This window comes from Ranitomeya imitator, chromosome 8 (assembly GCF_032444005.1).
Source record: "Ranitomeya imitator isolate aRanImi1 chromosome 8, aRanImi1.pri, whole genome shotgun sequence".
NCBI lineage: Eukaryota > Metazoa > Chordata > Amphibia > Anura > Dendrobatidae > Ranitomeya > Ranitomeya imitator.
In genome coordinates this window covers 75,725,990-75,742,115 of record NC_091289.1, presented here as the reverse complement: position 1 = coordinate 75,742,115, position 16,126 = coordinate 75,725,990, and the positions used below count along the sequence as shown (strand labels likewise).

At 42.7% G+C, this 16,126-nt stretch overlaps 1 protein-coding gene across 1 annotated transcript in view; it reads right to left on the bottom strand.

Annotated features, from left to right (window-relative positions):
- Positions 1-3,401: 3,401 nt before the first annotated feature.
- HEBP1 (heme binding protein 1) overlaps positions 3,402-16,126 on the bottom strand; it is a 163,835-nt gene continuing 151,110 nt past the window's right edge. The window contains exon 4 of the mRNA XM_069737094.1: positions 3,402-3,738. Within this exon, the coding sequence (XP_069593195.1) occupies positions 3,564-3,738 (175 nt within the window). The 3' untranslated portion in view covers positions 3,402-3,563. The remainder of the gene's footprint in view (positions 3,739-16,126) is intronic.

Genomic DNA, 16,126 nt, shown 5'->3' with positions numbered 1-16,126 from the left:
CCTTTGGGGATTTTCTCTGAGGCAAGATAGTTTTCCCGTTTCTGTCTTTAGGGGTAGTTAGTTCTTAGGCTGTGTCGAGGGGTCTAGGGAGTGTTAGGTACCCCCCACGTCTACTTCTAGTTGCGCTGCTAAGTTCAGGGTTTGCGGTCAGTACAGGTACCACCTTCTCCAGAGTACGTCTCATGCTGCTCCTAGGCCACCAGATCATAACACATCCTACATTATTCTTAGTTGTTTTCCTTCATGTAGAATTAACCTGCAAGGAAAGAAAGGGTTTATTTTAATTCCGATATTTTTGTCCCATTGACTTGCATTGGTATCGGGTATCGGCAATATCCGATATTTTTTGAATATCGGCCGATCCAATCCGATACCGATATTTACGAATATCGGAAGGTATCGCTCAACATTACTCATCATGACTTAAGGTTTTTGGTTCTTTTTAAAGTTCTTGTTGGCCCTGCAATAGTGGGCAAATATGCCATATGCTTCCAATATGTTTTTTGGTGTTACCCAAACCTGTTTTGAGTAAAAAAAGTTAATTCAATGTGTGTGGTTTCTGCTTTAACAAATATATAGATGATGTGTTTAATTTCACAATTTGAACATTATTAGGGCAAAACATTACATACTTCAAACAGCAACATAAGTTTATTTTACAAAAAAAAAATCATAACATAGACACTGAATTGTCTTGCCATGGAATATATCAGTCTGGTGAAACAAAATAATTTGTTAACCCTAGTGATGAGCGAGTATACTCATTGCTCGGGTTTTCCAGAGCATGCTTGGGTGACCTCGAGCATTTATGACTGCTCGGAGATTTTGTTTTCATCGGGGCAGCTGGATGATTTGCAGCTACTAGACAGCTTGATTACATGTGGGGATTCCCTAGCAACCAGGCAACCCCCACATGAACTCAGGCTGGCTAGTAGCCATAAATCACGCAGCCACGGCAAGGAAAACTAAATCTCTGAGCAGTTATACTCAGAGACCACCCGAGCGTGCTCTGGAAAACCCGAGTAATGAGTATACTCGCTCATCACTAGTTAACACATCTTGCACTTTAAGTCAAGAGGGCAGACGACGTGATGATGTACATTTGTAGTTGCCATGCCATTATTTCCATCGGCACCATCATCACCATCATTTGCTGTACAGTCATGGATTCTGGTAAAGTTGTGAAGTATCACACATGCTTTAATAACCGCATTCACATTTCCTTCACTAAGTTGAATGGCTGACTGCAGGACCCACCATTTGGCACAGAGAATGCCAAACACACACTCCACCAATCATTGTGCGCATGATAGGTGAAAATTAAATATTCTGCTCCGATGGTCTAGGGCTCTATGTGGATAGGTCCCCATGACGTTGCGGTTCAATTGAAAATCCTCATCAGCAACCATAACATAAGGCATCGCTTCCATAGTAGACCTTGATAGCTGACGTGGGGGTGGGAGGTCCAAGTCATTACAGCTGCCGACCCATTATGGAAGAATTGAATACTCTGGGGTCTCCTGTTCTTCTATAGGCCCCAATATTGACAATTATAAACCTGTAGGCACTGTTGACCAGGGCCAACAGTACTGCAGACAAAAATTGTTTGTAATTGAAATATTGGGACCCTGAGTTTGGGGGCTTATGAACACAGATGTGCTTCCGATCCAGGGATCCAATGCCGTTGGGAAACTGGCATGTTTCCTCAAAGCAACGGGCTATCTGCAGCCAGTCTTCTTTTTTGGGCTCAGGCATTACCGATTGATGCAGTCGGGACCATGTTTCTGAGCATGTAGAATGTACAATGCCTGAGATGGAGGATTTCCCAATTAAGAACTCAAGATGAAGTGCTGCATAGGAGAGCCCAGTGGATAGGAATCTTAAACAAAAAAAAAATTGAAAAGGACACATCCATGCATCATCTTAACAGATTAGGAGATCATAAAAGTTATGGACATTGCAAACTAAGCCCTGGCTCAACAAGTGACAACACTATTCAATGCCTAGGGAACATATATAAATTCCAAACAGCAGAGACTGTTAAAGGCAAAAAGTAATTAATCCATTAAACTAGAGAAAAGGGCACAAACAATTCAAAGAAAAGGAAGGGAACAGTGTATTTAGAAACCCAAAAAATAAAACGGAAAATAAAGAATGAATATATACCGTAATGTCAGTAAAAGGCGCTCCTCTGTGGAAATACACTTGCGCATCTTGGTGTCCTTGAAGGTGATCCCAAGGCATACAGTCTCCAGAAGAATGTCAAATGTGGGCACGCTCATCCTACAATACCAGTAGAGCTTGTCAGGATGGCTGCACAGTAAAGCATACTGACAGTGGAAATGCCCTTTAGTCAGCCGCCGCCTCAGAAGCGGATGTACCCACATTAGTCTCTGCCTCCTCGGATCCACAATCACTGGGTATGGCTCCCCAAAACGTTGGGACAAAACCCAGTGGAAAATAACTCACTCAGTTGTGTTGAAAGTAAGCTTGTCTGACATGTTTGACAGAAAGCTATACCAAAACACCAGCACGGACTCTAATGCAAAGATAGGAGGGTGGGACTTGTTGAGGAGCCAATAAGTAGGGTCCTTGATTAGATTTTTATTCATTTCAGGCCATCTATCCATTTTATGTCCATTTTGCAAGTCAGCAAGAAAGCTCAAGCCATATGCATGACATACGGATTACACACGGATGACCATACGGAGAACACTCGTGCGACTCTCGGCCGAGAGACTCGGACCGATTTTTCATATGTTAAGTGTGACCCCAGCCTTAGAGTGCACCACCATATTTGTAATCAATGTTACCTGGTTAGGGGCCCACTGAGAAGTTTTGACTCCCCCTGAATCAAAACCCCAGCTACATCTCTGAACACAATGAATACTATATAAAACAAAACTCAAAAAACAATTGCAGAATTTGTTTTCAAAATTTCACTGTACTTAGAAAGTATTTCCCATTTTTCAGCATATTGAAAGGTAAAATAAATGGAGTACCGTAATTAAAAACTACTTTTTTGTCCCACAAAATGCAAGCCTTTATTTGGCTATGTAGATGAAAAAGTAAAAAAATTATGGCTCTTGGAAGAAGGTGAGGAAAAAAAATAAATATTGGGAGAGGGACGGGATAAAGTTGAGTATCCTCCAGCAATTCTTGACATATGTAAATTAGGCTTGTTTTTGATGCACTTGGATAGTTTATGAAGCATAAAAGCCTAGATAAATTAGCATATGGCCATCAGGATGGCACGTATTTAGGATCATCCAGTATGATTTCCAGTACATTGAATGGTAAATTGAATGATACCTTTCAAAACTACAACTCTTCCCACAAAAAAGCCCTAATACGCCTATGATAACAGAAAAATAAAAAATAAATTATAGCTTTTGCAAGAATGGGAACCAACAATGATCATACTTTATTATACAAAAAGTAAATACCAAAATAATTATGACTGAAAACTAGATGAAACCTTATATCTGTGAAGCTAGATTTCAATGTATTGGTTGCAGAAGATAATGTTATTCCTTTAGAATTCTTTCAAGCAAAATGGTCTTTTAGGTGCTCTTAACAAACCAGACTTCATTACGTCTTCCATAAGGTTTCATCGGTGGGTCATAACCACAACAGAGATAGTAGTCTTTATGATAAGACGCCTCTGGTCCAAGACAAGAACGAAGTTTTTCTGCGCATGATACATAGTCTGCTTCTTTAGCATATCCACCAAACTGCCTGTAGGTTAGAATAGAAAAAGTTTGTGAACCGCTTTCAAAATGTATAGATTTTCAAAAGCATTAAATATTCATCAGTGGTAAGTGTCTCAAGCTGTGATGAAACCCCCGTTGTTGGTGAGGCTCACAGCTGAGAGGTACTTTTGAACATATGATTTACACGTTTTTTGTATGGATCCATACACATCTGGTTTAGCAATGGAATGGACTTTTTTTGTCAGAAAATTAAATCCCAGACATAATTTTTATGACTGAGTATCACTTTAAAAGATAACACAGACAATTGGATGATGACTCTAAAGTGCTGTTTCAGCAACAAGAAATCGCATTATGAAGCGGTGTCTGGAAGTGCACTGAGGCGTGATGATGCACTTCTAGCTGCTCAGTCTCACACAGTGGCAGCTGTAATCACAACCGGCACTGGTGAAAACATCTTCTCCTGCTAAAAACAAGGTGCCATTCAGCTCCATCAGTGTAAAAATAAAAAAAGTTATAGCTCTCATAATACAGCTATGCAAAACAATTATTTTCAAACTAGTTTTTATTTTGTAAAAGTGTCAAATCATAAAAAAAATATAAATGTGGTATTACTGTAATCGTACTGACCCAAACAATAAAGCTGCCTTATCAATTTTACCACACCCGGAACGAATATAAAAACCAAAATCCATTCCCGAATTGCTGGTTTTTGTTCATTCTGCCTCCCAAAAATCTGAATAGAAAGCAATCAAAAAATGTCATGTGCCCGAAATGGTATCAATAAAAACATTAACTTGTCTGTCATAAAACAAGTTTTCACATGACTTATGGCAGGCAAAGCCTGGAAAAATTATAGCTGTCCAAATATGGCAAAAAGGTGTTTTTTACTGTGTGACAGCAGCCAAACATAAAACCTGTAATTGCACCGACCTGAAGAGTAATCTCGTCTAATCACTTATACCACACAAGGAACGGCATAGAAAAAAACAATTCTTCATCTGCTGTTGATTTGGTCATTCTGCCTCTGAAAGATCGAGTAAGGCTCGCCTCACAATTATCCTGCACTCTCCATTGAGCTCTTACACCCGGGTTTCCTTGTACATCTCTGAAACATGTGATTCAGACAGAACCCTCAGCAGAAGATTCCCTATAATGAAGCAGATGTAGGTACAGTGGATGCCATCTGACTTGTGTCTGACGGGGTATATTTTTTTTGAGGTGTGCATAAAAGCGCAGTCCACCACAGTTTTGTGCACCTTTGAAAAGGACAATGCCAAATAGAGGCCAGACGGAGTTTAGAGTAAGTCTGCTGCCTCATTATAGTGAATGGATCCATCGGGGGGCTTCATCTGAATCACGTCACTCAGATTTAGATGGAAAACCCAAAGTTAGTGTTCAGTGTAGGGCGCCGGATAAATGTGATCCAGAATGATGTGTAAAATGTTCCCTACAAAAGCTTCAATTCAATCCACATCAGTCCCCACTCAGGTCCGTCATCTGTTAACGGAAAAATAGAGGGCTTCCACGTTACTGGTAGTACAAAGGCTATGTAAAAGCACTATAGCTCTTTGCCCCCTCAAAAGAAATCCAACAAATTCTGCTGTCATAGAAAATATTAAAAATATTAAAAATCTATGAGGTCCCCCATATTCCCCCACCCTCCTTTTTTTCCTTTCCCATTTCCAGTAAGGAAACAAGAGCTGGAAATCTAGCTGATACTCCAGCTTAATTATCATGCACAAGCCTCTTGTAGGATAAAGACCATGAGGATGTGTATTGTGCATAGACAAAGAGCTATCTAATAGGGGCAGGAGAACCCCTTTTCAGAGAGTTGGACAGCAAAAGGGTATCTATATTTACGCATAAGGGCAGAGACAGACTGCCATATTTCTCATGCGAGAATCGTATCGCACTGCATGGACTGGCCTGGCACCTCTCTTGACCTGAGCAAGACAGTATGATGTATTTCTATGCAGCTGTGAAACTCAGGTCAAGAGATCCGACAGCCAGTATGAGGTTTACGATGCAACTCTCACACGAGAAATAAGGCAATCTGTCTCTGCCCTAAATAACAAAGTGGAGGAAACCTTTTGTCTGGAGGAAATACATTGTCTGCTCAAGTGAAATATTTTACATGTACACTAGACACCTTTGTCCCAGCAAGAAAAGTGTTGCACATGCGACAGAAATACGATTTCAAAAGAAAACCTAGAATATTGGAATTTCTATACATCCAATATTAATGAGACATACATTTTCAGCACTGGAGCTAACCAGGGAAATAGATACATATTTTCTCGTAACTATAATCCCTGCTAAAAGGACCCAAATCCATAGGGGTCATAAACTGCCAAAACCTATGCCATTATTTGGCGTAAAATATGGCATCAATCTGGACCTTCTTTGATTGTCCAGAGAGGACTTAAGTTGGGGATATCATGAAGGCTGAGATCAGCTCACAACCTGGCCTATGTGATGTTATCAGGGGGGATTGTGTGGGTGGGATTCAGAAGCTGATAAAAGATCATGCCGAACTATGATCTGGGTTCGTGCAGAGAAATACATATCGTGTATGCAGGGACCCCTTTCGCCAAATGGCCCGAAGCAAAGTGCTCTCCTTAGGCTAAACTGAATCGTCTCTGCAATCGTTGTAGTTAGTTCTCTTGCTAATCCCTTTTATTTTCTGTAACTGTATATGCTGTATTGTTTTGTCTCCTTTGTAAAATCTTTTATATATTTTTTGAGTAGTAAAATCTAGATTATATGTTTTTAATGTTTTTCTGTGTTTTCACATGGCCTAAACTTATACATAGTGATGCTGTGCTTTCTTTTTTCTATATAATGCAGTCTGGAAGCTTGCACATGTTCACACTTAGGGTATGTGTCCACCTTCAGGATGGCCGGTGGTTTAGTCGGAGCGGCACACCCGCTCTGTGCTAAGCTCCGCCCCCTTCTGGGACGCGATGATGCCGCATGTGTTCATAGCACACATCCGGGATCATCGCACCCCACACATAGGGCGCTGTGTTATCCCTTCTAATTTTCTAAACCTTATGTTTCAAAAATTGTGCTGATGTAAAGTAGATATGTGGTAAATGTTATTTATGAACTATTGCGTGATATAATTCTCCGATTTAAAGGCATAAAAATTAAGTTTTAAAATTGTGAAATTTTCTAAATTTTCACCAATTTTCCAATATTATCATAAATAAACGCAAGTTGTATTGAACTAATTTTACCACTGTCATGAAAAAACAGTCTAAGAATCAGTTTGATACGTTGAAGTCTTCCAGTACTATTACTCCATAAAGTGACACTGGTCGGAATTGAAAAAATTGGCTTGGTGACGAAGGCAAAAACAGGCTCTGTCGTGAAAGAGAAGCACCGGATTATAAAACGCACCCCAAATTTTGAAGTGGAAAATAGGAAAAACTTGTTTTTAAATAAAATGATGGTGCGTCTTTTAGCCAGTTTTAATGGTAGCTTAGGGGGGGATTCGGTGGAGGTGGAGCTCGGTTCCAGGAGGTAGGTGTCATGACTCTGGAGAGGATGGTTCTGCCTCCATCCTGGTCAGGTCAGGGTTAACTCAGTCCGCCTCTCTTTGGTTTTGGGGCACCTATTTGATGTTGGCAGTATCTGCATTTAGTGTCGGTGATACTTCCGTATACTCGGTTAGTGGTTGCTGACTCAGGTGACTCGTCCTTAAACATGTGCCTCTGTGCTTGTATTTTGCTTCCTACCCTGCCCAGAACATACCACAGCTCCTGGGCAGGGTAGGAAGCAAAAGACAATACTGACATTACAGCAGGAGATCGCAGAGGATACATTTCGTGAGGTAAAATATTGTTTAAAAACAGTCAGTGAAAAATTTTACCTAACAAAATGAATCCTCTGGGATCCCCTGCTGTAATGTCAGTATTGTCTTTTGCTTCCTCCCCTGCCAAGGAGATGTGGTATGCTCCGTACAAGGTCAGACACAGACAATTTTTAAAATGAACTTTTGTTCGTGGGATAACCCCTTTAATGTGACCGGCTTCCTCTACCTGTAGACACGTCACGCATCTGCCGCTGGGATCAGTCAAATTATTCACTGCGCCTGCGTGGAATTTGCGCAGGAGCAGTAAATCAGACTGCCACCATCTTTGTGTAGAGAGATAGCGGCGGTCACATTAAAACTGCGCATGTGCTTCTCCTGTACAAAGATGGCGGTGGTCAGTGAATCATTCTGCTGATTCCAGCGGTGGCATGTTCGCGACGGTGTTCCGCTGGTGGTACTGCACAAGAGGCTGCATACAGCGTGTGGTGCATACGGCGTATACAGTGTGTGTGCGTGTGTGTGGTGCGACGGTGTTCCAGTTTCCATATTGAGACACCCATCACTTGGGTGTCCCAATATGGCAGTCGGTGAACTTGCACTGCTTGGAATTCTGGGATCTGGACATATCTAGACGGAACAGGATGTGAAGACATTACAAGGTAAGTATATATTAAGATATTTTCAACTTTTACATTTGAAAAATTACCAAAAGGAAAATGGGCCGATGCTAAAGTTTGGGTACTCTTGGAGATTTGTGTGTTCAGATAACTTTGACCAAGATTTCAGATTTTAACTAGTCTGTTAAAGTTATGGCTTGTTCACTGTCATCATTAGGAAAGGCCAGGTGATGCAAATATTCCAGCTTTATAAAAACCCAGCCTCCTTTAACCTTGTCCTGAAAAACAGCAGTCGTGGATTCTTCTAAGCAACTGCTTAGCACTCTGAAAATGAAAATAGTGAAGGCCCACAAGGCAGAAGTCTAAAGGAAGACAGTAAAGAATTTTCAAGATGCCATTTCCTCAGTTTGAAATGTAATTAAGAAATGGCAGTAAATAGGAACAGTGGAGGTCAAGGATTTATTAACAGTGGTGGTCAAGATAAGATCTGGAAAACCAAGCATTATTTCAGTGAGAGCTGCTCGTAGGATTGCTAAGGAGGAAATTAAAATCCCAACTTGACTGCAAAAAAACATTCGGAAAGATTTAGCAGACTCTAGAGTTGTGGTATATTGTTCTTCTGTTCAGAGACACCTGCAAAAAAACTTCTCCTGCATCCTCACCATACAATTCAGCTTCAGAAGTATGCAAAAGAACATCTAAACAAGCCTGATGCATTTTAGAAACAAGTCCTGTGGACCGATGGTTCAAATGGAACTCTTTGGCCCCAATGATCAAAGTTATGTGTGGAGAAAAAAGGGCACAGTGTTTCAGGAAAAGAACATCTCGCCAACCATTAAGCAAGGGGGAGGATCAATCTTGCATTGGGGTTGTATTGCAGCCAATGTCACGGTGAACGTTTCCTGATTAGTGGGAAGAATGACTTCAATAAAATTTTAACAAATTCTTGATGCAAACACAACACCATCTGTAGAGAAACTGAAGTTGAAAAGAGGATGGCTTCTACAAATGGATAATGATCCTAAACTCATGTCAAAATCTGCAATAGACTACCTCAAAAGGCGCAAACTGAAGGTTTTACAATGGCCTTCACCATCCTGTGATCTGAACAGCATTGAAAATCTCAAAAGAGCAGTTCATGCAAGACAACGCAGGAATCTCACAGAACTGGAAGAATTTTCCAAGGAAGAATAGGTGAATATCCATCAAACAAGTATTTAAAAACTCTGCCATTTCTTAATTCCATTTCAAACTGAGAAAATTACAATTTGAAAACGCTTTACTTTCTTTTTTATGGCCTTCTCTAGCTTAGAAGAACCAATGGCTACTGTATTTTGGCACAAAGTTAGAGGAGGCAGGGCTTTTATAAGCTGGGAAATTTGCATCACCTGGTCTTTCCTAACAATGATAGTGAACAAGCCATAATCCTTTCTTTTGCCTAAAATAGAAAGGAAATGTGTCATCTTTAGACCTTTTAGAGATCACTTCATCTTCAACTTGCTTAACTGTTCACAATAACAATAATTTTTACTAGGGATGCCAAAACTTTTACATGCCACTGTATATTAAGTCCAAGTGAGTGTTATCACATAGCAACTCATACAGGGAGAAGAACTAACCCCCGCTCCCAGTGAAAAGTATCTGATAATACCCACTTAGAATAAAGGGGCTATCCAATCTTGGGGTACAAGTCTAGTGCCACTCTATGTGACTTGTATTGAACGAGGCCGTGCAACACGAATCAGCACATGATCACATGTATGCAAATCACATAGTTGCGATCATGCATCTGACACTGCTGGTACTGGCACTGGAGAATCCTGAGAGCGTGCACACTGTGCGCTGTGAGGATTCACATTAAGTAACTGCAGACTTGTATACCCTAAGGCTGGACAACCCCTTTAACTAAAGTTAACCATTTAGGCTCCAAAAAATACTTAGATTTCTACTATCTGAGCAACGTAGAGACGAAATTATGAAATAATAAAAAAGTTTTAATCTGCTCTGCTGCATCTATTACATCGTGCATCCAGTTCAACATGAACAATTTGGCATAAGGTCCTCTTTAAGCTGTGTTGAATGGCAATATGGAGACATGTAGTGAGTGAAAAGTCTTCAATTTTCATGCTTTGCTGCCTTGAAGCTAAAATTTCCACGCTTGTTTAATTTATGATGTGATTGAGAACTGTGTAGCTTTACTTCCCAGTGAGACGGAATTGTTACTTCTACGCTTCTTTATCTAATTTATTTGGTTTATTCTTTCTAGTCTACAGACTCTTGAAATTTATCGTATTTTTTGGACTATCAGATGCACTTTTTCCTCCAAAAATGTGGAGTAAAATGGGTGTGTGTCTTATAGTCTGGATGTACCTGCTCTGGCTGTGATGGCGAGGTGGGGGAGCTGCAGTGGTATTGCTGCAGGTCACAGAGGTAGGAGCCTGCAGCTGCGGCTAACTCCTGTGCCCGCTGCTAAAGAGAAATGAATATTCATTGCATTCCATGCCCATGGAGTGTAGTGAATATTCATTGCTCTTTAATAGCAGACACACTGTTAGCCTCAACAGCTAGCTTCCTGAAGCTTCCGGACATTCGCTTGTGCCTGCTACTAAAGGCAATGTATATTCACTGCTTTCCACACCCATAGGCATGGAATGCAGTGAATATTCATTCCTTTTAGTAGCGGCAAGTGTGAAAGAAGTCGACAGCTGCGGCTAAGTTTAAAACTGTGCTCGCTATTAAAGAGCAATTAATATTCTCTGCTCTCCAACCACATAGTCCAAGAGCAATGAGTATTCTGGCAGCTATCCTCCACTTGTAAGTAGCGCATGACGTCCCTGTCATGCGCTACTTACATGCATAAATCAGCTGCTGGCATCGGAACAAGATGCTGCAAAGGATCGCAGGGAAGGCAAGTATAATGGTTTATTTTTTTATGTCTGATGGGAGCCATGCGTACCAGGATGGGGATGGGGGCCAATTATACCAGGGGGACCATGCCTACCAGGATAGGGATGAGGGGGTCGTGCATACCAGGAAAGGGATGAGGGGGCCATGCAAACCAGGATGCGGATAAGGGAGCTGTACATACAAGGAAGGGGATGAGGGGCCATGCATACCAGGATAGGGATGAGGGGGCTATGCATACCAGGATGCGGATGAGGGGGCTGTGCATACAAGGATGGGGATGAGGGGGGCCATACATACCAGGATAGGGATGAGGAGGACATGCATACCAGAATGAGAATGAGGGGGTCATGCACACCAGGATAGGGATGAGAAGCCATGCATATAGGATGTGGATGAGGAGGCCATGCATACCAGGTGGGGAAGAGGGGGCCATGCATACAAGAATAGGGATGAGGGGCAATGTATACCAGGATAGGGAAGAGGAGGCAGTGCATACCAAAAGAGGGATTTAGGGGCCATGTATACCAGGATAGAGATAAGGAGGCCATGCTTACCAGGATGGGGATGAGGGGACCATATATACCAGGATAGGGGATATTAAGGACAGAATTTTTCTAATTTCCTCCTCTAAAACCGAGGTGTGTCTAATGGTCCAGTGCGTCTTATAGTACGAAAAATATGATACTTGTACTTTTCAGTAAGCTTTTTCATTTTTATCCATTAGTGAGTTTTTCCTTCCACTATTTGGTGTGCTGGCATAGTGTATCGTTTGTGTCAGGGCAGTGGTGTTACTTGAAGCTCATGGGGGCCCCAATGCAAAAGCTCCAATGCTGCCCCCAATTATTACAAGTCTTTAAAACTACTGGTCTTTTCATATAGGACAAAGGGACTTTTGGGGCACCTTAGGTTCAATGGCCCAAGTGCAATTAAAACTACTGCACCTACTGTAGTTACACCCCTGGAGAAAGGATTTCAGGGAGTTTCTGAAGATGGGAAGATACAGTGTCATGTGATAGAAGCAGAAAAAACTTTTTTCCGTATTTCTTGCTAATTTACATAGGACATGTTTCTAACCTATGGTACTTGAATAAATAATAGTGCACATAACCCCGTTTACACAAAATTTAGAGACCTCTGACCAGACTGAATATGCAGAAGCTTTATACCCACTACACCCCGTGTATTTACATATCTAAGACCCTCCCTCAATTTACAGCCAAAAGAGCATCTAAAAATAAAAAACGATCCACAGCCGCTGTGGCTAGGGTTGAGCGAAACAGATCGGACAAATTCAAAAATCGACAACTTTCGGCAAAGTCAGGTTTCGTGAAACCCGACCCGATCCTAGTGTGGGATCGGCAATGAGGTCGGCAATCAGCGCGCCAAAGTCGGGTTTTGTATGACGTTTTCAGCGCCATTTCTCATCCAATGAAGGAGGACGCAGAGTGTGGGCAGCGTGATGACATAGGTCTCGGTCCCCACCATCTTAGAGAAGGGCATTACAGTGATTGGCTTGCTTTCTGCGGCGTCACAGGGGCTATAAAGGGGCGTGCATGCCGGCTGCCATTTACTTCTGCCAATCTTAGCATAGGGAGAGGTTGCTGCAGCTTCATCAGAAGAAGGGATATAGTTAGGGAGGAAAGATTAACCCCGAAACTGCTTACTCATTTACAGTAATGAATATGCGGCTCCACCTCCCATAGGGGTGGAGCCGCATATTCATTACTGTAATCGGCGGCCCCACGTGACCGCATACAGGAGAAGATGCGGCCAGACCAGAAAGCAGCTACAGCCAACGAGGGATGCGTGTGAGTATTTTCAGAACAGCGGGGGGGGGGGGGGGGGGCGCACAGGGTGTGGGGGGGCGCACAGGGGGTGGGAGGGCGGGGGACACATAGATCTTTATTTTAAACACTATTATTCATATTTTCTCTGCAGCAAACGCTGCTGCAGGGAAGATATAAATCGCGGATTCAGCACGATGCAGGGGACAGCGCTAAACTTTAGCACTGTCTCCTGCACGGTGCGTGTGGTACCCAACGGGCACACGGGCGGCACACGTGTGCCACACTGATGTGCCACGTGAGCACACGGACACACGGACACGGATAACTCCAGTACCAATTTTATACGGTACTGGAATTATCTGGACGTGTGAAACCGGCCTTAGGTGTAGTCAGGGGAAGGCTGGTGAGGTAGCTGAAGAGAGGGGTCTCATTTTTATCGTTACTATATGGCTACATTTCCTTCCCAGCGTCACCCCGGACTGCGCCTGTCACCTCGCTTTCACATATCGCCAGGACAGGATGGGGAATGGGGTCTGCATGCAAAGTCGGGATCAGACCAGGCCATCAATCCGCAGAAATGTTTCCTGGATTTCTGTGGAGCAGACGGTCCATCCATGTGTATAAAAGACAGCGCTCTATGTACAATCCCTGGCTGCTCTGCGCACCAAACAGGGGGCCCCTATAGACCAGCACACTGTTCTCCTGAAATACTCTGTGCTGCTGTCACCCTGCTCCCTCCACCACATATCTCCCAGAATCCTTGCTGCCTGCCATCCTCGGTGACTGTCTACTTGTCAGTATAAGGCTGCTTTCACACTAGCGTCAGTACGGGCCCGTTGCAGTGCGTCGGGCCGACGTACCAACGCATGCTTTGAAAGAAATGTCCGACGTGGGTAGCGGAAGCAGGCTTACGACGCTTCCGCTGCCCAATTGTAAGGTCTGGGGAGGATGGGGCGGAGTTTCGGCCATGCATGTGCGGTCGAAAATGGAGGACTCGACACACAAACAAACGTTACATGTAACTTTTTTTGTGGCGGCGGTCCACCAAAACATGACGCAACCGTCGCACGACAGTTGCGACGTGTGGCAATACGTCGCAATGCGTCGGTAATGTTAGTCTATCTGGAAAAAACGCATCCTGCAGACAACTTTGCAGCATGTGTTTTTTCTCCTGAACGACGCATTGCAACGTACAGCCAACAACGCTAGTGTGAAAGTAGCCTAAGGTTGCCGTCCACTAGCAGTATTTGGTCAGTATTTTACCTCAGTATTTGTAAGCCAAAACCAGGAGTGGGTGATAAATGCAGAAGTGGTGCATATGTTTCTATTATACTCTTCCTCTATTTGTTCCACTCCTGGTTTTGGCTTACAAATACTGATGTAAAATACTGACCAAATACTGATAGTGTGAGGGCAGCCATACTCTGCAGTCACCAACAAAATGGCTGCTCACTGGGTTCCTGAATATCATCCTCTCTAATCCCTTAGCAAACACCCAGAAGGGGAGGAGAGGAGACATCACACAGGTCAGCAGACTCCGCCCATAATTACTGCAGTGCAGTAATGTGAGCTATTTGTACACTAGGTTTTTCTGAAATTTCAGCAGCTGCTCCCCCTAGTGTTTAAAAGAGGAAATTCCAAAACTTTTCAAATTATTTTTCATATTTTACTAAATTATAAACAAATGATAATATTTTTTAAGAAAATGTAATCATTAATTCTTTACATTTTTACAATTTCTGAAAAAAATTTTTTTTTGATGGCACCTTCACTTTAACCCCTTTCTGCCAATGGACGTACTATTCCGTCCATGTGGGGTGGGCCCTACTTCCCAAGGACGGAATAGTACGTCCAGCGCGATCGGCCGTGCTCACGGGGGGAGCGCGGCCGATCGCGGCCGGGTGTTAGCTGCCTATCGCAGCTGACATCCGGCACTATGTGCCAGGAGCGGTCACGGACCGCCCCCGGCACACCGCGATCAAACATGATTGCGGTGTGCCGGCGGTACAGGGAAGCATCACGCAGGGAGGGGGCTCCATGCGGGCTTCCCTGAGCCCCCGCAGCAACGCGATGTGATCGCGTTGCTGCGAGGGTCTGCTCACCTCCCTCCCTGCTCCAGGCTCGGATCCAAGATGGCCGCGGCATCCGGGTCCTGCAGGGAGGGAGGTGGATTCACAGAGCCTGCTCAGAGCAGGCACTGTGAAGCAGCCTGCACTGCTATCAGATCGGTGATCTGACAGAGTGCTGTGCAAACTGTCAGATCACCGATCTGTGATGTCCCCCCCTGGGACAAAGTAAAAAAATTAAAAAAAAAATTTCCACGCGTGTAAAAAAAAAAAAAAATATTATTCCCATAAATTCATTTCTTTATCTAAAAAAAAAAAACAATAAAAGTACACATATTTAGTCCGTAACGACCCAACCTATAAAACTGTCCCACTAGTTAACCCCTTCAGTAAACACCGTAAGGAAAAAAAAAACGAGGCAAAAAACAACGCTTTATTATCATACCACCGAACAAAAAGTGGAATAACGCGCGATCAAAAAGACAGATATAAATAACCATGGTACCGCTGAAAGCATCATCCTGTCCCGCAAAAAAAGAGCTGCCATACAGCATCATCAGCAAAAAAATAAAAAAGTTATAGTCCTCAGAATAAAGCGATGCAAAAATAATTATTTTTTCTATAAAATAGTTTTTATCGTATAAAAGCGCCAAAACATAAAAAAAATGATATAAATGAGGTATCGCTGTAATTGTACTGACCCGAAGAATAAAACTGCTTTGTCCATTTTACCAAACGCGGAACGGTATAAACGCCTCCCCCAAAAAAAATTCATGAATAGCTGGTTTTTGGTCATTCTGCCTCACAAAAATCGTAATAAAAAGCGATCAAAAAATGTCACGTGCCCGAAAATGTTACCAATAAAAACTTCAACTCGTCCCGCAAAAAACAAGACCTCACATGACTCTGTGGACCAAAATATGGAAAAATTATAGCTCTCAAAATGTGGTAACGCAAAAAATATTTTTTGCAATAAAAAAATCCGCTAAAAAATCACTATAAAAGTAAATCAAAAAATGTAAAAAATGTATTTATTTCCATTCTCCCATTAGGGCTAAGGTTAGGGCTAGGGTTAGGGCTAGGGCTAGGGTTAGGGTTAGGGTTGGGGCTAGGGTTGGGGCTAGGGTTAGGGTTAGGGTTGGGGCTAGGGTTAGGGTTAGGGCTAGAGTTGGGGCTAAAGTTAGGGTTAGGGTTGGGAATAGAGTTGGGATTAGGG